The sequence below is a fragment of the Lathamus discolor genome, chromosome 3 (assembly GCF_037157495.1).
Source record: "Lathamus discolor isolate bLatDis1 chromosome 3, bLatDis1.hap1, whole genome shotgun sequence".
Taxonomy (NCBI): domain Eukaryota; kingdom Metazoa; phylum Chordata; class Aves; order Psittaciformes; family Psittacidae; genus Lathamus; species Lathamus discolor.
Genome location: NC_088886.1, coordinates 86,718,124 through 86,740,597, shown reverse-complemented (window position 1 = coordinate 86,740,597; position 22,474 = coordinate 86,718,124). Strand labels below are relative to the sequence as shown.

Here is a 22,474-nt window from a genome sequence, read left to right as displayed (position 1 = left end):
CCATAATACACACTTCTGAGATCTACTTTCTTCCAAGGAGTTAATTCATAGTCTATTATTATCAAACTTAAACACTGAGTAATCGAGATCACAAGTGAAATGCCTATGAAATTTAATACCAGCATACTCAGGGATTCTTCAAACTTACTTCATGGAATTAACCTTAATAAAGAAATGTGGTCATGCACCACGTTCTCTCCTATGAATAACTGCGTGGATGGCCTCTTTTCTAACTGGCAACCAAAGAGAATTCCTGTGGCAACAACATCAACTGCCTATACTCAAGAGTAATATAAGTAATGTATCTTGAGCTTCTTGTAAACGTGATTTAGCCACTGGAACTCTGAAGTACCGGCATGGTACAAGCTACTTATTTGCCATACTACCACGTGAGTTCTTAAATTGAATTACTTGGTATGTCAAGCCTGACTATGGCGAGTCATTTATGTTCACAAAAAGCTATAGTACTCATTTCAGTCTACCATGTAAGATATGCCAGTACACATAGCAAGTTTCCTCCTTAAGACATGAAATAAATCATTTAAGCCACAATAATCAAGTATACTCTGCAATACCCATACAAACAGTAAAACAACCAAAGTAACTGACTACACAACCCAAGTCTTGGAAGGCAGATGCAGGGACTGTGAAAATGAAGACCTTGGGCCCACCGTAGGAGAGGATCTGGTTCAAGACCATCTTAAGAACCTGAACGTACACAAGTCCACAGGACCTGATGAAATCCATCTGCGGGTCATGAAGGAGCTGGCAAATGAAGTTGCTAAGCCACTGGCCATCATATCTGAAAAATCATGGCAGTCAGGTGAAGTTCCCAACGACTGGAAAAAGGGAAATATAACCCCCATTTTCAAGAAGGGGAAAATGGATGACCCAGGGAAGTACAGACCAGTCAGTCTCACCTCTGTGCCTGGCAAAATCTTGGAGCACATTCTCCTGGAAGGCATACTAAGGCACAGAAAAACAACAAGGTGCTTGGTGACAGCCAGCATGGCTTCACTAAGGGGAAATCCTGCCTGACCAATTTGGTGGCCTTCTGTGATGGGGCTATGGAACCAATGGACAGGGGCAGAGCAGTTGACATAATCTACCTGGACTTGCGAAAAGCATTCGACACTGTCCCACACAACATACTTGTCTCTAAATTGGAGAGGCACCAGTTTGACACATGGACCACATGGTGGATGAAGAACTGGCTGGATGGCTGTACATAAAGAGTTGCGGTCAATGGCTCAATGTCCAGCTGGAGACCAGTAAAGAGAGGTGTCCCTCAGGGATAGGTTTTGGGACCGGTCTTGTTCAACATCTTTGTCGCTGACATGGACACTGGGATTGAGTGCACCCTCAGCAAGTTTGCCAATGGCACCAAGCTGTGTGCTTTGGTTGATACACTGGAGGGAAAGGATGCCATCCAGAAGGACCTTGACATACTTGTGAGGTGGGCTGATGCCAACCTCATGAAGTTTAACCATGACAAGTGCAAGGTCCTGCATCTGGGTTGGAGCAACCCCAGGCACAGCTACAGGTTGGGCAAAGAAGAGATTCAGAGCAACCCTGCAGAGAAGGACTCTGGGGTGTTGATCAATGAGAAACTGAACGTGAGCCAGCTGCAGTGTGCGCTCGCAGCCCAGAAAGCCAACCGTATCCTGGGCTGCATCAAAAGGAGCGTGACTGGCAGGTCAAAGGAGGTGATCCTGCCCCTCTGCTCTCGCAAGACCTCACTTGGAGTATTGTGTGCAGTTCTGGTGTCCTCAACATAAAAAGGACATGGAACTGTTGGAACAAGTCCAGAGGAGGGCCGTGAAGATGATCAGGGGACTGGAGCACCTCCCGTATGAATATAGGCTGAGAAAGTTGGGTCTGTTCAGCCTGGAGAAGAGAAGGCTGAATGGAGACCTCATAGCAGCCTTCCAGTATCTGAAGGGGGGCCTATAGGGATGCTGGGGAGGGACTATTTATTAGGGCTGTTGTAGCAAGACAAGGGGTAACAGGTTACAACTTGAACAGGGGAAGTTTAGTTTGGATATAAGGAAGAAATTCTTTACTGTTAGGGTGTCGAGGCACTGGAATGGGTTGCCCAAGGAAGCTGTGAATGCTCTATCCCTGGCGGTGTTCAAGTCCAGGCTGGCTAGAGCCTTGTGTGACATGGTTTAGTGTGAGGTGTCCCTGCCCATGGCAGGGGGGTTGGAACAAGATGATCTTAAGGTCCTTTCCAACCCTATTTTATGATTCTATGAACTGTCTTGTGACAACACTGCATGAAAGAAATACCTAGCTTATCATTCACCAGTAAATATGATTTTTAACTGTATTTTGAGCTTCCAATTGCACATTTGCAGTATCCTAGCATATACTGGGTAGACAAAACTGAGCTTATACAACAAACAACTCCCAGTAGAGTTTTTGTCACATACTGAAGGTTATCAAAGTATCTACAGTCTTATACGCTTAGAAAGATGAAAATTTAAAGTTCATGAAACAGCAGTTATTTTAAATAACAAAATTCATATGCTGAATCTTCACCACACATGCTGTTAACTTTAAGGCAGCCTTGAAAGCAGACTTCTTTTTTTTTTTTTTTTGGAAAAGTTAACAGAAGCAACTTTCCAAATTCTCACCTGAAATGGCTGGGAAGGCTGCTCAAGTCTAATATTACACTCAGCCTGCTATAAGGGTAGCTGAGCAAACTTCAGCAAAGCTTAATTCTAACATTAGCAAAGTAATTACTACAGTATCTTTGCAACTCTGTCCTCAGGCTAATAATTATCCCATCTTTAGACTGCAGCTCCAGGTAAAGTCTCCACTAATTCCCCCTTGTAGCAGCTTAATAGATGTCCTGTGCCCTTGCTTTAATATGCTTAACCCTCTGAACTTGTTCATATATACATTCAGGCTTAAGGGCTGACATCCTCATGAACCAAGAACTCTAAAGCCAAAGTTACAGCTACACAACCAGAGCACATCTTACAATCAAGGAGGGAAAAATAAGTTTTATCTTGTAGTGCCTTAATTACAGCTAATGAAATTAATCCCTACCCCCAATCCATAAAGGAAAAAAAAGCATTCACTAGGAAAAAAATAAGAGAGTGAGTTCACAGAATCACAGAATCACAGAATCCCAAGGGTTGGAAGGGACCTAAAAAGATCATCTAGTCCAACCCCCCTGCAAGAGCAGGGTAACCTACAGTACATCACACAGGAACTTGTCCAGGCGGGCCTTGAATATCTCCAGTGTAGGAGACTCCACAACTCCCCTGGGCAACCTGTTCCAGTGCTCTGTCACTCTTACAGTAAAGAAGTTCTTCCTGATGTTAACGTGGAACTTCCTATGTTCCAGTTTACACCCATTGCCCCTTGTCCTATCACTGGATATCACTGAAAAAAGCCTAGCTCCATCATCCTGACACCTACCCTTCACATATTTGTAAACATTGATGAGGTCACCCCTCAGTCTCCTCTTCTCCAAGCTAAAGAGACCCAGCTCCCTCAGCCTCTCCTCATAAGGGAGATGTTCCACTCCCTTAATCATCTTTGTGGCTCTGCGCTGGACTCCTTCAAGCAATTCCCTGTCCTTCTTGAACAGAGGGGCCCAGAACTGGACGCAATATTCCAGATGCGGCCTCACCAAGGCTGAGTAGAGGGGGAGGAGAACCTCTCTTGACCTACTAACCACTCCCTTTCTAATGCACCCTAAGATGCCATTTGCCTTCTTGGCCACAAGAGCACATTGCTGGCTCATGGTCATCCTCCTATCCACCAGGACCCCCAGGTCCCTTTCCCCTTCACTACTTTCCAGCAGGTCAACCCCCAACCTGTACTGGTACATGGGGTTGTTCTTCCCCAGATGTTCTGTGTAGAATTAAGTATTACACAAACTCCACATCAAAGTACAGGATAGACAATACTAACAGGCATTTCCAGATGAAGTATCTATATTTGCATGTGTCAGGTATTTTACCCACGAGTATCCACATGATTATGCCACCGAACAGAACTTAAATTCTATTGAGCAGCTCATTGCACAGCCACCAGGGCATTTTATGTAATAGATGAGGAGCTTACTCCATTACAGGAACTCTTCAGCACATAAGTAACGTCACTAGAGAAAAGGTGTACCACAAGCCTCTAAGACACAAGTAGTGTAACATTTTTTCAAAAGAATAATTGTCTTCAATATAAGATTTCTCTAGCAATCGGGTATCTGAGCTGCAATGAAGTGAAAAACCATAGGTGTTGTGGCAGCATGACAGTGCCTAGTAAACCATTTGCATTACAAATAAACAGGAAATACATAATTTACTTATCCCAGATACTTTGAGGATCACAATGTAAGTATCTTAGTAACTAATCCTATTTGCAAGCTCGGTAGCAAATCAGAATCTACCAGGGGAAAAAAAAAAAATTTACCTTTCCTTCTTGCTTTCCATTAATTTACTTGAAGGTTTTTGCTTTGTTTTACTAAAAAGTAGGTGTTCCTATATGTATTCATAGCCACAGACAGTGCTAAAAAAGTTAATCCAAAATAAAAAGAAATATTATCAAAACCAAACTTTTACAGAACGTAATGAGTTTTTATCTAAAAGACAAAATATAATCTGACTCACTATCTGCATCCGCTTTTAGCTCATTTTAACATGCTAGGTTTCATGTATGTTTATTTAATTTTAATGCTTAATTGAATACCTTTAAATTATGATGAAACTCGGAAGTCAATATTCTGAGTAAAAAATACTAACACTGCTGATTCAAAAGGTTGCAATAAGTCTTCCATTTCTGGTTCTTTCATAGGAACCAGGCACTCACAAGATTAGGAAATAACCATGAACTTTTTAATTCCCCTCAGATTGTAAAACAGCTGAGTTATTGTACTTCCCAGAACTTTGGTTTACTAATCTCACTTAGAAGTTTCTCTTTAATGTTTAAAAATTCACATGCATATATACTAATGGTAATTTTTATTTCCAGGTTTAAACTCTCCATAGTTACACTGTAATTTCTATATTGTTCACTAAGTCTTCACCGAGTTATTTAACATTAAACTACTGCCTGCCCTTCTACAATATGTTGGGTTTAATTTTTTGCATATGCAATATACATACATCTTGTTTCAAGAGCATCAATTCCCAAAAGAAAAAAAAACACACAAAAACCTCTCCTCTTTATAAACCAGCTTCTTCCTGGTTTTCTTTTATTAAATGTTTTTCTCTAAGGAAGTGCTCAGCATTACTAGCTCTTTTAGAATAAATATGAAGATTTTCATGATTATGGAAAACTGAACTGTAATGAAGGCTTCACATTTAAGATTCCAAAAGCTGACTTGTTCTCCATTATGCTTTTTCTGCTCCAAGAAAGTTCCCTCCAAAGTCATCCAATGACTACATACACCAGAAAGATTAACTAATTTCAGTTAAGCAGTTTTCATAACAAAAACACAGTTGTCATACTCATTTATTTTGTTCTCAGAAAATGTAAACCTCTCCAACACCTTTTTTATCACCGCACTCAAAGAACACTTCTACATAATAGATCCCTTAATATAAGGAATAGCATACGTAAATGTCAGCAAATCCTCTTAACCTGTAACCTAATTATGTCATTGTTCTTTGGTAACCATTTTTACATCTACATTTTAAAAGTTAAAAAAAAAAAAAGTAAAAAAAGCAGTGGAAGATCAGTGACAGCTGTTTCCCTTGTTAAGGGCATACGATATCTGACTCTTACCTGACACAGTTTTGTTGTGGGTTTTCAGTTAATTTAGCTACCATGGCAAAATCTAGAAGGCATGAGGTGAACACTCTGGGAAACTCATCAACAATATAGCTTCATACTACAACTTTAGGAGTTTTTCAGGGGAGGAAGGACTGTTTGGAGAAGGAGGGTGTTTGGGTTTTGATTTGTTGGGATGTTTTCGTGGTGGTGGGTTTTAAGTTTTGCCTTGCAGGCAAAAATTTGCCAGGCAAGAGATGAAGCCAGCAACATAAGTAAACAGAAAACTTCCTTCTGGAAGGATTAAGTGGAGAAGAAATTTATTAAAAATAAATAATAAAAAATAAATAAATCTGCAAAGAGTGCAAGTTATCCTAGACTTGGTGTCTTTTCCATCCTAAATTTGTCTGAGATCAACTGTTGATCCAGTTAGCAAGTACATGGCATACACCAGTTTGATACTGTTAATTCATCCACACAGCTCACAAAATAGATGACATCAAGAAAACTGATAGGACTGATATACAAAATAATTTTTTGGAGGAAAGAATGGAAGAAACACGTAGCACAAAAATAAGATGGAGGAAGATGGGAACTAAATGGTGATGCATTTAAGATATAAACAATCTGTCACTTGAAGGATAAATTCATCTTGTCTAGATTAAAGCCCTTTTTGCCAATGATGAAGACATTAAGTGATTGAGTAACTATCAAAAGATATACTTGCACTCTATGTTCTTAATAGGATTATAAGAAGAGCTAAGTGTTGCACCAAAAGTAAAACCAGCAGTTAGCAATGAGTAGGTTAAAGCATACATTTTTGTTTTCTGACAAAATGGAATCACTTTACATAGATCTAGTAACATCAAAACAGTAAGTTTTAAGTTAAACTACAAGGAGACAATTTATTCTCTCATGTAAGCAGTCCTTTGTAATTTGGGGGTAAGGAAAACCTTGTGTGGTATTAGGAAATGTATGAAAACAGAGGAGTGGTAATAGTTTCCCCTCCCTCCCTCCAGTCTTCATCTATGTATTACAATCAAACTCCTAACAACTAGCTTTTCTTGAAGTTTTACTTACTATTTTTTTCTTCTGAGATTTTAAATCATCCAGTGCATCATCTAAAAAGAAGGACATCATACATTAGTTTTCAAATATGAATAAGAGAATTTCAGCACATTCTAAACATTATTTCATCCTGAGCAATCAGGAAAAATTAGGCACTGACCACTATCAACCCTACAACATTAGTAAACATTGCATAAAATACCTGAAGTTTTTGTGACATTAAAAATTATAATTTACTTTAAACATTGAAACATTGAAAATTATAAATTACAGCCCATATCACTTTACAGTTACAACTTAAAATAGTCTTACATACCATTTCCCCATTAAGCAAACCGATTCTAGCCAGTGCCCTTCTTTGATACACATTAAAAGTGGTACAGCAATGGACCAAATATGCTTACTCTCATGTGTCAAACTACAAGAAAAAAAATCCAACCTTGAAGTCTAAGTATTAATATATCCAAGTACCAGATTTACTGGCTTCAGTACTTCATGTAAGCCTTTTAAGACACACCAGTTTCAAATGCCAGGTCAGTTCTGAGCTTCAAATCTCAACCTATTTCACCTTTCACTACTATAGCAAAACCCCCAGTTTTGTAAGAAAAGCTACCAGAGGGTAATTTTACTACTAAATATTAAGAGAGACTGTTACATCTACTAGGCACAGCACTTAATCTCTCTAAAATGACAGGAAAGAAGAAAGGTCAAATGCACGCGTGATTTTCCTTTAAGTCAATGTTGCAGCTTGGCACTCACGGAAAACGTTGTAATTAACCATCACCTAATACAGAAGGTATCCTCTTGATAACCCACTTTCTACTTCCTCCTTCACAGCAAGAAGAGTTTAACAAAAAAACTTTACAATTTCTTCCCCTTTCCAGCTCTGCTGGACACCAGCAGTTCATTTCCTGTCAGATATACCTATTTTTACCCATTTTTCAGTAAAAAAAAAGGAAAGAAAAAGATTCATAGAACTACAAGAAAGAAAAACAAAGCCCAGCAAACTAAATATATACTATTTTGTGTATTTATTTGTATATATTTAAGTATGCTATGCACACTTTTTGAAGTTAATTCAGGAACACTACTGTTACTCAAAATCAAGTGAACACATAATTACTTGAACTGTTCCAGAATGTAGAAATTCATTTTGATAGATTAAGACACTGTATTAAATGTATAAAATATTAAAACTGGGCACATACATATCTCAAAGTTTGTACAGTGAAAGGGTAACTACAACAATCCCGTATTAGTTAAGATAAACAGAACATGGAACAAGACCATATTTAGCATTAGGTGGGAACACAGAAGATAGACAATTCCAGGAACTGTGAATCTTCACGTTAATAAAGTATCTTCCTCCACCAAATTTTACATTTACATTAGAACACAGCCTCTCATGTAGCCTTACAACCAGAAATGCACTGCAACAGTGTGGTATCACGTAGCCAAATAAATAGCACAACACCATGAGCTGTTACCAGTTACTTAGGAAACAGATATAGAAAGGCCTAGAACATCTTCAAGCCTAAGCCTCCCACAAAGCAATGCAATCAGTTTAAAGTCTGGGCTTTTGTTTCTGATCACTTTATATCCCGTGTTCAACAAGAACCTCATGGAACACCTGCCCCTTCAGACATGGCCAAATGGCAACTACTGCAAAGTACACTCAAAAAAACCAGTACAGAATCACAGAATAGTTAAGGTTGGAAAGGACCTTAAGATCATCTTGTTCCAACCCCCCTGCCATGGGCAGGGACACCTCACACTAAACCATGTCACACAAGACTCTGGCCAACCTGGCCTTGAACAGTGCCAGGGATGGAGCATTCACAGCTTCCTTGGGCAACCCATTCCAGTGCCTAGACACCCTAACAGGAAAGGATTTCCTCCTTATATCCAATCTAAACTTCCCCTGTTTAAGTTTTAACCCTTTACCCCTTGTGCTATCACTACAGTCCCTAATGAACAGTCCCTCCCCAGCATCCCTATAGGCCCCCCTTCAGATACTGGAAGGCTGCTATGAGGTCTCCACACAGCCTTCTCTTCTCCAGACTGAACAGCCCCAACTTTCTCAGGCTGTCTTCATACAGGAGGTGCTCCAGTCCCCTGATCATCCTCATGGCCCTCCTCTGGACTTGTTCCAACAGTTCCATGTCCTTTTTATGTTTAGGACACCAGAACTGCACACAATACTCCAAGTGAGGTCTTATCTTAATCAAGCCGACAGAAAAAAATAATTCATACTAGAGAAGTCAATACCTGCAAGATACCTCATTTAGTTTAATTACATTTTAGGGCAGATCAGCCTAAATCTTTGTCAACAGTTGTTTGCCTGACCAATCTTAAAAAATTCTGTAATCTCTCCATATCACCTTTCTTAGTGTCTTCACTACCAGTTTTTCCCCATTCAGAGCACGGTTCCCAGAACTGGTATGTTCTAGTTATCCAGCATAGAACCTCTTTAGAGTTTTAGGGTATTAAATAATCATCTCCAGTGAATCAGTGTGTTGTATTAACTTCCCCCAAAGTAAAAGGCTAGCTCTGAGCCACTCAGTTGTCAGTTTGGTCTCTGAGCTACAGCAGTAAAGCAGGAGAAGATGTTACTCTTGCATTGCATATTTGATTTCTCTTCTCCAAATACGGGACTCCTATCTTTGAGGTTAAAAACTTCATTTTTACTTAATCTCTGGAACAATGTGGAAGTAATACCTTCTCACATGTTCTCACATCTACTAAAACTCTTTATACACAAGTTCAACAAAAGCACTAGACCTGCTTGTATGCTAAAAACAACAATAAAGACATTTAAGCAAACTAGAAAAAAAACATACTTGTTTTCTTATCCAGGCATGAAATGCAAATATACATTCACCTTAGAAATGAATCACACAGCACCACAGAAGATATGGACAACTTTATTTCTGCATAAAAATGTATGTCCTATGCTTGCATATCAAATGCAAACATTAAGTTCAAGAAAAATTCTAAAAGTGATATTTAACTTGTAAGCTGTCACAAATTAAATACATCATGTTGTTCTGCAAGTCATAAAACATAGTGCAGCATTGAGGTTTTCCTGTATTATTACTCACATCACTATGAAATACTGTTACAGGCTGGACTGCTTTCACAGGAAGTTTCAAATGAATTCTAACTACTGGAGACAAGTGCCACAGATGCATTTTCAAATTTTGTATTAGAACGAATCTGCATGTTAACTTTTTATATATATTTGAACACCTCCCTGCCCACAGCAGGGGGGTTGGAACTAGATGATCTTTAAAGTCCCTTCTAATCCTAATCATTCTATGATTCCTTTCTGGCTTTGTTACATGACTCCCTATTTTCCTTAGCTCTCAAAACAGCACAAAAACACCTGCTTATCCCTTCTCCACTCAGGAAAACATAAGCATGTTTGGAGAACTTGGGAGAGAAAAGCTCTACTGACAAACAAATTAAACAGATCTGCTCTAAATCTTTTCTCTTATATATAAAGATAACAAAGAGTATTGGATATAATTGCAAGATGCAAGTATTGAGGGAACTACTACTATTGCTTATACTTCCTTTCCCTCACTCCTACACTACATTTTATTCCATGATACTCTGAAACATGCAAAGACAGGAGAAAGTTACCACAATTCAGTAAGTGAAAAATTAAGTAGTTTCCTTCCTGTTCTTTCAAGAACCATGTGGCAGAAACAGCAGTTTAGCTAATGCTACCCATTTCAGCATCAACCAAAAGGCTGCTACTCTTTTTCTGGAAGCCAAGTTATCAAAAATATTTACATTTTCATAGCAAGCATCATTCTAAACTAGGTCATATTCTAAAAAAAGACAGAAAAATACTTACTATTCCTTTCTGTCCTTTTGGAAAAGAAAAAAATGAGCAGTGTTCTTATAAACCAGATTCTTTAAAACAGAAAGGAAAATTAAATTAATTAAAATATATTACAGTAGCCATTTCTGAAATCATTTAGCAAACAGAATACTTACCAAATGAGATTTAATTTTGCAAATACAAAGAACAGTAATCTTTGAACAATGTTTATACAGAAAGCTAAGAATTCAATTACTACCTTGTCAACAGGACATCAATGTTGATCTAAACAAAATCATCCTCTTTAATAAAGTTTAACCAAGCATTATTATAGGTAGAAATACTAAGGTAGCAAGAGCAGCAAGTAACATCATCATTTGCTCAGATGTTCAGTGCGAACTTTTAAAAATCAAGGTGTGTGCAGCTAGCTGAAAATTACTTACTCATCACATCTTACTTGATAGATTTATGATGCATGTTATCCAGAAAGCCAAGCTTATCAGCTAAGGCCCAAAATTAAGACCCACGAGATTTGCAGGAAGAATTTAATACCAATGAAAACCATGAGATTCAGCTATTGTACAAATGGTCTCCCAGAGTTAACTGACCTGACCCCTGGCAATTTTACAGAACTCTGAATCTACTCAGTTTCTGCAGGGTTTCATCTGACTTAGCTCAAACAATGGAGAAGCTTATCTGTGCTCAAGATAAAGTTAAACTGGTCTATGACCACTTTACATTTGAAAGGTCTCTCTGCAATCATCTGGACTTCATTTGTTTTAAAGCTTAGAATTGCTTCTAATTATTAATTCGACACTTTCCCTGGCAAGTTATTCAGCCTAAGCCAAGTGGCAAACCTCATACTTCAAGCCTCTCCAAGCATCTAAATCAAAACTCTTCTAGTGGCAAGCATTATATAATAGAACTTAAACTAGTAATGTTTCATTTTGGGGGAAAAAAAAAAAACCTCAAAAGGTTTTCTGAGTAACAGCTAGTGTAAGAAAACAAGCAAAATGCTAGTACTATAAGATTTCAAGTAGTTTCTACTTGATTTATAGGAACATCTTTTGCATTTATATAATGGCTGCCCAGTTTAAAATGTTTTCAAGTATTAACACCACAACCTGAGTTAGGGAAGTTAGACAAGACAACTGGAATGCAACAGTAACCTACCAAACATCAGAGAAACATAGAAAAATTTAACTATCCCATGTTCAAAGGTGTGCTGTGGATGGCTGTGCCCACTTATACAATGTGGGTCTCTCCATAATGTATCAAAAGAAATGTTTTACAGGATTTTAACTGCCTTAAAGACTATTTTACACAGACAAAAGCATTATTTCTTTTTTACTGCATGCTTAATAAAGACTATTCTACTTAAAGCTGCATTCTAAGCTAACAGATATACAACTTCATGAAATTAAAAAACATTCACCTTAAAGTTCTTAAAGAGGTAAAGTCTAATAGCTGACCATTTCAGACAAATTTTACAAAATAAATATTTTTCTGAAAATCAGATATGCAAGATGAAACAACCTAATTCAAATGAAAGTCATTTCAAGGAAAGCATCCTTCTAACATGCTAACATATGTCTTCAACCTTTCATATGTTTCAATACACATTTACAAGTAATAATGTTATATATTCCTAGAACTTAACTCACTCTACCAGCATCAGTAACTTGCTGAGACCCTGGGGGAATGACCTAAGGCAGAAATAAGTTGGTGACTGACTGCAAGCTGGAAAAGGCAGACATATTCCAGTTTGATTAGGGCTGAAAAATCTCTAGAGCTATTACTGGGTGGCACCAGGCATTCAGCGTGGAGTCACCTCTTGACCGAGAGCAAAGACAAGCTGGCAGTTGCTTGCCATTCATATCTGCCAAAAAAAGCTGAAGGGGAATAGCTTAAGGGAAAAACCTGATAAACAGTTGCAAGTCATAAGAGAACAACAGTCTAATTCTAAATGTTAGTAAGACGATATCCAATTCAGAGTTTTACAGAAACCCACCTTTAAAAGAAAAAAAAAAAAAAAAAAAGAAGAAACAAGAATTGGAAGACAAACTAGAGAATAAAAGTCCTTTGTGCAAATTCACTCCACAGCACTAGAAGCCATCACCTTCAGCAACAGAAGTTTTTATCTCTGCACAAATCCTAACACACCTAAGTGAAGGGAGGCCGGTAATACTTCCTCTTCTACAAGCCTTCGCTGTTAGCACAAGCAAGCATCACTTGCTAACAACAAAGAGTTCCAAATCCTTGTCCTTAAGTGCAAAGTCAATTCATATTGCTGCCAAAGATTAATTTTGAGTGTTAATCCTTCCTAGTCAAGATACTGCTGCCCGTGTATCTTCTCCACAGGATTCCATTAACAGCAGCACACTAATACATTATGCATCATACAATATGATGCACAAAAAACATCTTCAAGGCACTTCTTTGCATGTTATGTTATGCTGACCCACACTAATCAAACTTGCAAAGCCTTAAATATTTAGATTTGACTTTGCCTTTCAAATCTAAAGCTAGGGCACTGACAAGTCATGTTTTCATACACAGGTGCCATACAAATATGGACGGTATTTATGATGCTCATTTCAGCAAATTAGTAAACGCACTGTGCTTCCTACTGGCAGGAAAGTTGATCAGTAGGTTGCTTCTTCTACTTAATGGTCTATGGGAAGAGGAGACAGGGAAGCAGCTGGTTAGTGAGGTGGGAGCCCGTTTTTAGAAAAGTAGTTTTCTTAGAAAACAAAAGCCATTCATGAGCACAAGCTGCCAATCAGCTCAGTGGAACAAGAAAATAGACAACATTTTCTCCTAATTGGATCCAATGATGTTAGGATATTTTCTGGTTGATAAAAACTGTAAATTATTTTCCAGGAAAACAGCTAATTATGTAAAAGTAACAACATATTTAGGCCAATGACCTTTCAGGTGACTTCTGTGTTAACAGTCACGCAATATGTAAGTTTCTCCATTCATTATTGCTTTCGGGGTTTTTCCCCATAATTTTATACAGTGCATTTTATATACAGGTGACATACCTTCAGCCACTTTCTCACAGCAGTGTTACTTTTCCAAACAGCAGTAAAAATAAAACCCAAAACTATGCTCTTCTGCTTACATTACATTACCTTGGCTAAAGCTGTTCAGCCTGTAGCCCTAATAATATAAATAAAAAGCCAAGCAACTTTAGATGCTAACATCTTTTGATGGTAAGACTTTGTTTAATACTAAACCCATCCCATGAGGGAGATTTCCCTCAAAGAAAGTGTCTGCCTAACTACTTGGATTTATCTTTAAAGAAAAAAATTCAGCAAGTTATGACAACTCAAGGATTGTCAAAAGCAAACCCAAACCCCTGCTGAGATGCATTTTTCATCTCCTTTTACCAGAGACAGCACCAGGGTGGGGGGAGGGGGCGGAAGGGGGAAGAAAGAGGCATAAGAGGCATATTTACTTACATCAATGGAAATGCAAAAAATGGAAGTGTCATTATCAACCTTGCTGTCCATTCATCAGGAAGACACCACAAATATACAATTAAGCAGGTAATAAGGTAAAGAAGTGAAGAGTAGAGAAGCAGCCTTCCAACCCACAGTTTCTGTAGCCTCTGATTTTTTTCTCTAAATTCTTCTAATGTCTGTATTTCCTGTAAATAAAAAGGGTTAAACCTTATCAGCGAAATTAATAGGTGATTTTACTAAGCTGCCTTCAAGTGTTTGCTAAAATTAGCCATATCTACTTGATACTTGATTAGAAAAGTCAAACTTACTGATAAATGACAGTATTTGCCCAGAGATAACTTTCACAACATAAATACATCACACTATTAACATTGTAATATAGGCCACTTGCACTGTATTAGCAGTAACACATCACTATTGAGGAGAAATATTGCAAATCAGCACTTTTTTCTATTTATAATTTTTTAGTATATTTGGAACAAAAGGAAAATATTAATGTTACGAATGGGTCTTTACAATCACTAAATCACAACCAACCATAATTTGCATCCTAAAACTTTTATCAGGCACCTGTGGAATTTCAAATGCTTCTAACACTTTTCTATTAACATAGGAAACGGCTCAAACTCCTCCATCATTTCACATATTTTAATTTCATAATTTTCCTCACATGAAGAGTGAAATCCCGAACATCTGTATGATGCTTTTGGCATATTAGTAAGCGATCAAGCAATGCTCTGCTATGTTACCATTTTGACTGCATTCCAAGTAACAACAGGAATACTCACATAAAAGGAAAGTACTTTCAATAAAAGGAAAACAAAAAATATGAAGAGCATAATTCAAAACCGTTAATTTCCCCACAGAGTACAGACATCTGTCAAATGCTGGCTAAAAATCACAACTGATTACTGAACCGTCTATTCAGTTATTCTCCCCCTGATCTCACTACCACTACAGTTAGAACTCTTATACTTAAAACGTACACTGAAGCTTTTCTAAGGAGTCTGATGAATGGAACTTCGTGTTAGTGACATTTTCCATTACATGGGATTTTAACCATTAGTTTGTCCTGGATTCAGCAGTAGCAGTCATTTTTCTCCTTCTTAGTAGCTGGTGCAGCACTGTGTTTTGACTTTCGGCCTGGGAACAGAGCTGATAACACAAATGTTTTAGTCTGACCAAGGACTTTCTGAGCCTCATGCTCTGCCAGGGAGGAAGGAGAGCCAGGAAGAAGCAGAGACAGGACACCAGACCCAAACTGATCAAAGAGGCATTCCATACCACAGCACGTCATGCCCAGGATGTAACGGGGAGTTACCTGAAAGGGCTAAGGGACTGCAGGGTTAGACGAGGTATCAGTTGGTGCTTGGTCAGGCAGGGCTGGCTCGCCAACTATAACTATATTGTGTAATATAGCCAACTTCACATCCATTCCCATTTCAGGCTCTCTAAATAGATTTTTAACCTGTAGTGTCTCACTATCCATTATAAAGCACATACTTTTGGTATGCTACTCAAGCATTATACACTTAAGCATTATACTTTTGGTTGGCTTTCTTTGGTTGGTTGGGAGTTTTTTGTTGGGTTGGTTGGGTTTTTTTTCAGGGAGAGGAGGTGCTAATGACTAGTAGGGGAAAAAGGTAACAGTCCATCTGAAACCCAGTCTCTAGTACATCCAACTGGAATAATTATCAAAGTAATTTAAAAATCCATTACTGCATTTTACCTAATGTGAAAGAAATACATGGCTAGCAAAAAGGATGCATATTTCTAAACAAAAATCAAACACAAATACATACCTTATCAATTTTTTCTAATACTTCTACAGTGGAAGGCTTTGCCTGCTTACAAGGGAAAGAACAAAGATGTTGATCTCACTTTTTAAAAAGATGAAATTTTTGAGGATTACCATATATTAACAGTTTACTAACAAAATGACATTTGTAATAGATTAATATATTACCTACTTTACATAAAGGTAAGTTTTCCTATTTTAATAATGACAAACAGAAGGGACTGTAATGAATCCCTATTTTATAGCTGGTATTACTATTAACCGAAGGCTCTGCTCCTACACCACAAAGAGATGAAAACCTATAACGCATGTACAGCAATAATGGATGTGTGCGGTAAGTAAAACAAGGACAGAACTGATGAGTGGAAGGAATAAGCAAAACAAAGAGAATATATACAGGAAGCCCTAACTCGAGAATTTAGGCTTTTTATTACTGTTCATTACACACACACACAGTGCTCCAAATAAATTTAAGCAACTGCAAACAAGTGTTATCTCCACTAAAATTCCCCTTAGGAACAACTTGAAATCCACCTTGTAGGATCCTTTCCTCATTTCTAAGATAAATCCACTATCTTTCTCCCACCCTTCAAGCCACAAATTCAGAAACCATAGCCCATAATGTACCACCACAAAAGTGAGCTTCTTTTTCTTACACAGTACTGACATTTCATCTTTTGCCTTTAAAGGAGTTTTGTATGACAGGCTCTGAAATCGATTGATAATATGTAAAGGGAAACCTAGACTCAAACAACTCACACCTGCCAAGAGAATAGTCAAAACCCTCATGCTTCTTCCTCATAAACTCAATACACCATTTAATAATATACAAGCTAATAAAAGCAGTAAGAAAGACTTGGATATGTAGCTACCAAAATATTTGTCAGAACAGACATATTTTGACCTAAAACAGCCACCAATCTTTCAAGTCACAGATGCTGCTGTATCTAACCCAGTGAAGCACCACAAAGCTATTTAGATTTACAGGAACAGTTAAAACAAAATTGTATTTTTGCAAGTTACCCAAACCAGTGCCAGGCCTGGCACTACAAAGGAAATAAAGGAGAGCCACAGTTTCACAGTTTAAGGATTTGCCAGAAAACATTTTTGATCATTATGTCTCTCTACTGGACTTTTAAATGAGATATTAAAGGGAAACGTTTAGCACTAACATTCAACCAGTATTAACAGCCAACTAACAGACATTAAGAAATGCATCCTGTATATTCCCATCTTCTAGATGAAAGAGTATTATATCTTTACACAATTTTACTTACCCTCCATCTTGAAATTAATCCACCCATCTTCTACTGTGGACAAATGTTGGCAGAGCTATCAATCTTCTACAAGAATTCACAGCTAAAAGTGAAGTATTAAGTACTTAGGAGTAATATAAAAGCATAGTTCAAGATTCTTGTATTTATTCCAATATATAAAGTAATCAAAATATCACATAAAGCCACTGCCTGGTTATTTACCCATATATTATTTAAAAACCCAGTCTTCTGTTTCACAGGCCATCCTGTAAGTCAGCTGATCAGCCTTGATGCGACTATACTTATTTTTACTTTGGAAATATTTAACCAGAGGGGAGTCCCCAAAAATAGAGGCACAAAACAACTACTAAAAAAAGCTACCAAAATCCTCCAACAGAAAAACAATTTAAAAACTTATTATTAAACAGGATTAAGAAACTGGTTTCTGATTATTTCATCTGCTGCTTATAAGCATAACTCAATGTTCCTTTTCATCTGTAATTCCAAGCATCCAGCATTAATATCCCACTATTCATGAGAAAGTTCATCTCCCATAAATATACTTCCTTCTCATGCTCTCAACCACAAGAGCATATTGGATAGCACTATTGTTTTTCCTTTCTACAATCAGTTTCAAGGTCAAATAATCAGTTTCAAAGATATTTCACCTGCTCTAAGAAAGCACTACACTGGCAAGTCTTCCCTACACAACAATGCACAGAGCAGTCACCAGCATATCAAAGGGCTCTAAAGCAATTCCAAAGGTGCAAAAGTAGCTCACCTTACCCTACTCAAACCTGCAACCCATGAAGAGAAGTAACTTGATGATCTGGGTCTAGGTTACTGAAACAAAAAGCCTAACAACTTCCTGTCAGTAACTGGCTGGAATCAGCTGACAGCTTGGAATCAACTTTTGAACCTTAGGATGGCAGAATTTCCCTCCAGTCATTTAATTTACAAGTTTTTAACTCGGTGAATTAAAATATTACAATTAATAGCCACCTGCACAGTAAACTAATACTCACTCCCAATTAGAGCTCAAACCTTTTTAACTCTGGAATGAAACAGTCAGATTTAATAAAGCACTGGTCTAGTTAGGCAGAAATGAGAGTGATTATTATCTTGTTTATTAAGTAACCTCTGGCAAAAAACTGAAATATAAAGAAACCTAATCTCAATCCAAATTTGTTTCCAAATTGTCTGTGGCTGTCAGAACCAATTAACAGAATAAAGGATACAGGCTACTCACTAGCATGAATGCTATTGTAGTATGGTAACCTCTTCACCTTCTAAGAAAGCCAACAACTTCAGAATCCAGAGCTAAAGGCCCTATGATTTCAAAACCAATCCTTAAAAATAAGAAATCCATACCTGGAATTATGCCAAATGAAGCTAGAATAGACAGACAAATTGGCTCTGCTGCCACCAAACTACTAGCACAAAGGGGTGAGCTACAGAAAACGCACAGTTACCCCTTGGACTCTTGAGTAAATTCTCAGAAGAATCATTACTACAGCAACTCAACTCAGTAAAACAGCAGCAGTATTTTTATTCTTCAAACACACGACATAACACTAAGAATTTCATACAATTGTCACTTTGTAGTTACAGGCGAGTTTTTGCATGACAGGCACTGGCAGTGGATATATGCACATACTTTCTTCACAACTATTTCTACAGAAACAGATACTAAGTATCTTTATTGCAAAACAATATGAAAGCTAGGTCAAATAGCCAATCAAGAAGTTTGAAAACTTAGCACAAGGTTCCCAAATCTAGTTTGTTTCCACAGCTGTTGGGAGCAACAGTAGCTCTTGTTACAGATTGTGACAGAGATGCTCACAGGGCCTGTGTGCTGTTTTCCTTCAGGCCATAGTTAGAGAACCTCTGCAGCAAAAGTGCTGGAGGATCTTTTGGGCATACGTTATCCATAAGCCATTGGTGACACCAACCTGTGTCAGTAACACATTCATAGTGCTATTCCTACATATGTTTAAAGTACCTGGCAAGTACCTGAAAGAGAAACAGGTTTGACAAGTGTCATCATACATATAATTTTACATGAACCATGATGCTGACAGGCTTTATGTACACTGCTCTGCGGGTCAGTAATACTACCAAAACCCTTCCCCAAAGAGATATTAAGAGATTAGGGACACAAGATTCAGATTCACAGTTTAGTCGAGTAATCCTTTGTTATGAGATGGAAAGCTTTCTATGGTTTCTATGGAGTGCCTCAGATGTTTTACTTTCCTCTATCCTGCCTCTCCTTTTTGACATGACTACACAAATTTTCGGCTCCTTCAAACTCTTCTAGTTCCTCCTCACCTGCCACACCACATACCTACCACTAATCCTACTGTTCATGGTAAATCCTGCTTCCAGAAGTCTCTTCCTTTCCTTCCCATGCTTTAACCATCAAACTATTGCACAGCACTTTTTCTTTCCAAAGGCTGCATTTGCTTCAGTGCAGAGCTGTCCTTTCCACTCAGCACTGCTGCACAAACATTATCACTGCTTTAATACACAAATAAGATAGCTGCAACATTTCCTAGCCCTAGGCTTAAAAATGACAACAGAAGTGTTATAGAAGACAATGTAGAAGCTTAAGAAAACATTACTAGTTTTGTTATTTGGCTCTTAAAACTAATATTATGATAGAAACACCTCTACTCCAAAAACATGCAAGTTAATTAGCAAAAAAAGCAAAGCAAAAGTGCCACAGTAAGAGTAGCAGAGCCAAAAAGGCTCCTTTTGAAAGACAGATGAATCATGCACAATTACAGAAGTCATCCACCAACTTATTCATCCAGATGGAGAAAATAGTTGTGTGATCTCATTACAGTTTTATCAAGTCAGTCTCAAATTCCTTCAAGCTTGTTGCTGATGTTTAAAGATTAAAAGGTCTCCAAAAAAAATTAAAGCCTCTAAAATTAGTTTTAATAACTGACATGCTGAAATTCAAGACTAAATAACATCAAGACAAGTAAAAGAAAAAAGGAAGTTAGACTTGAAATGGACGCTTTACATACAGGCCTCTTCCCTGAAGGAAGAGGGAATGCTCTTTAAATACTTTTCTTGTAATCTGTTTCTGTTTACCATTACAAAGAAATAAGTTCTGTCTTTTCAACTGAATCTCCATTCTGTTCACAAGGTTTCCACTGAAAATTCATACTATCACACAATTTACTGACCCCAGAAACTTCCAAAGTGACCATAAAAAGTCCATAAAAGGACAAGGAAAAAAGCAAAACAAAACCAGGAGTACCACCCACCACGTAGCCTGTGCTAGAACCTATCAGTTAGAACAAGATACTGAATTCTCTTCAGTCCGTTTTCGGCTGTTTCTGTCTGAAGGCATCCCACGGAGATCCTATGCTTTGCAAAGCCTCAGCTAGAAAGGCAAACTGGCTTCCACACAAAGACTCCGACGCGGCAGAGCACGGAGTGGGTGGGTCAGGCGCTCTTTTTGAAGCCCAGCCTTGTTTTGAAGCCTGCGAAGGCGAACGCCGGCGGCCCGGGGAGAGAACCCGATGGCCCGCCGCCGGGCAGGAAGGCGGCAAAGGCCAGCTTCATCTCCCGGAGCCTGCCTTACCGGCCGCCCTAGAACCCCCCCGACTCCTGCGGCCTCAGGGCGAGCGGGGAAAGCGAGCACAGCCCCCACCCTACAACCTAGTGGCTTCCACTTTCGACACTGAACCCCGCCGGCCCGCCGCCGACCCGCTCCCCAGCAGCCGCCCGGCTGTCCGCGGTGAGGCGGTGCACCGGCCGGCCGCCCCGCTTCGCTTCAGCACCCAGAAACGCGGGGCCTGAGCTGGGTCGCGGGCAACGACTGAAGCCCCTCTGCTGCTGCTGCTGCTGCTGCTGCCGCCCCACTACGGTGGAGCCGGTCCCTGCCGCGGAGCCACTCGGGCCGGGCCGGGCCGGGCCGCTCCTCCCCCGCCAGCACGTACCTGTCACGGCTCGGGCCGCGCATCCCGCCACCACCCGCCGAAAGAGGGGAGGGCCATCCCGACGGTGCTCCCATCAGGCCCCGCGCGGCCCGGCGGCCAATCAGCGCGTCTTGCCGCGGGACGCCTTGGAACGGGGGCGGGGGCGGGCCGCGGGCGGTTGGGCCTGGGTGGAGGTTGCTGGCCACGCCTCAGAGCTCGGCGCGTCCGAGCTGAGGGAAAGAGGGCGGGTGTTGGAGGGGGTCGGCTCTGACCCGCCGGGCTGTGGAGGTCGAGGCGTTACTGCGGCTCTCTTCGATACCGATTTACAGGAAGGAGAGTTTTTAACGCCAAAACGTAGGAACAAGAAGGTCAGGCTGGCTGTTGGCGGCAGATTCCTGACGCTGATGTTCAGCCTCTGCCGAAGAAGTAGGTGCTGACAGACGCTGAGCGGCATGTGTTTTCCCGGCGGCGGGCGCTTGAGCCGCCTGAGGGTCACAGGAGGTGTCTGCTCTCTGCTTCCCGTAGGCAACTGTTGAACTTACTTGGAGTGATGCAGTGCTCTGTGTTTGCCATTGTAACGGTGCCCTCCCTCCTGGTAGTTTTCCAGCGTCCTTTCTTGGCTGGTGCCCGTCATCGCTTGTCCTATGCTGAGAGGAGTGAGGAACAGAGAATACTTGCTATGTTCGCATTGCCTTTTTCACGAGGTCTCCACTGCCCTGCTCACAGGTGTTACTGCTGTGGCTACACAAGTGGCAACAGGTGCACAGATGTGGAAGAAGGTGCCTCAGAGTACCCTGAAGTGGATATTTCTTTACAGAAGTCGTGTGTTCTCAGTTCACCCTGCCATTGTTGGATGTAGCCTGTAAATGTTGAGGGTTTTCCAGTCGTGGTGGGTTGACTCTGGGCAGCAAGAAAGCATGCAGCTTCCTGCACACTCCCCCTCAGTGGGACTGGGGAGATGCTAGGAAGAGTAAAAGTAAGAAAGCTGTGTAAAAAGAGATTTTAATAAGTGAAGGAAAGAAAAAAGTTATGCAAGGGAAATAACACCTCTCACAAGCAAACTGATGCCCAGCCAGTCCTCAAGCAGTTGTCTACCCTGGAAGATAAAACCTCCCACCTTCCTATTCTGCTACCCTGATTTTATTGCCAAGCATGATGTTATATGGTACAGAATATCCCTTTGGCCAATTTGGGTCTGCTGTCAGCTGTTTCCCCTCCCAGCTGCATGCCTACCTCCAGCCTGCTCACTAAGGGGGCAGAGTATGAAGAACAGAAAGACTTGACGCTGTGCAAGTGTCAGCACTGTTGCTGTTCAGCAATAGCCAAAGCATCGCTGTGTTACGAGTGCTGCTTTGGTAATAGAATCCAAAGCGCAGCAGCATATGAGCTCCAGCATC

The 22,474-nt window shown here is 39.7% G+C and overlaps 1 protein-coding gene across 2 annotated transcripts in view; it reads right to left on the bottom strand.

Moving 5' to 3' along the window:
- LNPK (lunapark, ER junction formation factor) overlaps positions 1 to 21,204 on the bottom strand; it is a 45,818-nt gene extending 24,614 nt beyond the window's left edge. Inside the window, exons 1-6 of one of the 2 annotated variants that reach the window (XM_065670307.1) lie at positions 21,099 to 21,204; positions 17,167 to 17,248; positions 15,894 to 15,938; positions 14,089 to 14,276; positions 10,655 to 10,713; positions 6,805 to 6,845 (exon numbers count right to left, since the gene is read on the bottom strand). In XM_065670307.1, coding sequence (XP_065526379.1) covers positions 6,805 to 6,845; positions 10,655 to 10,713; positions 14,089 to 14,276; positions 15,894 to 15,938; positions 17,167 to 17,193 — 360 coding nt within the window. In that variant the 5' untranslated portion in view covers positions 17,194 to 17,248; positions 21,099 to 21,204. The remainder of the gene's footprint in view (positions 1 to 6,804; positions 6,846 to 10,654; positions 10,714 to 14,088; positions 14,277 to 15,893; positions 15,939 to 17,166; positions 17,249 to 21,098) is intronic. The other variant, XM_065670308.1, reaches the window with a different exon arrangement.
- Positions 21,205 to 22,474: the final 1,270 nt, after the last annotated feature.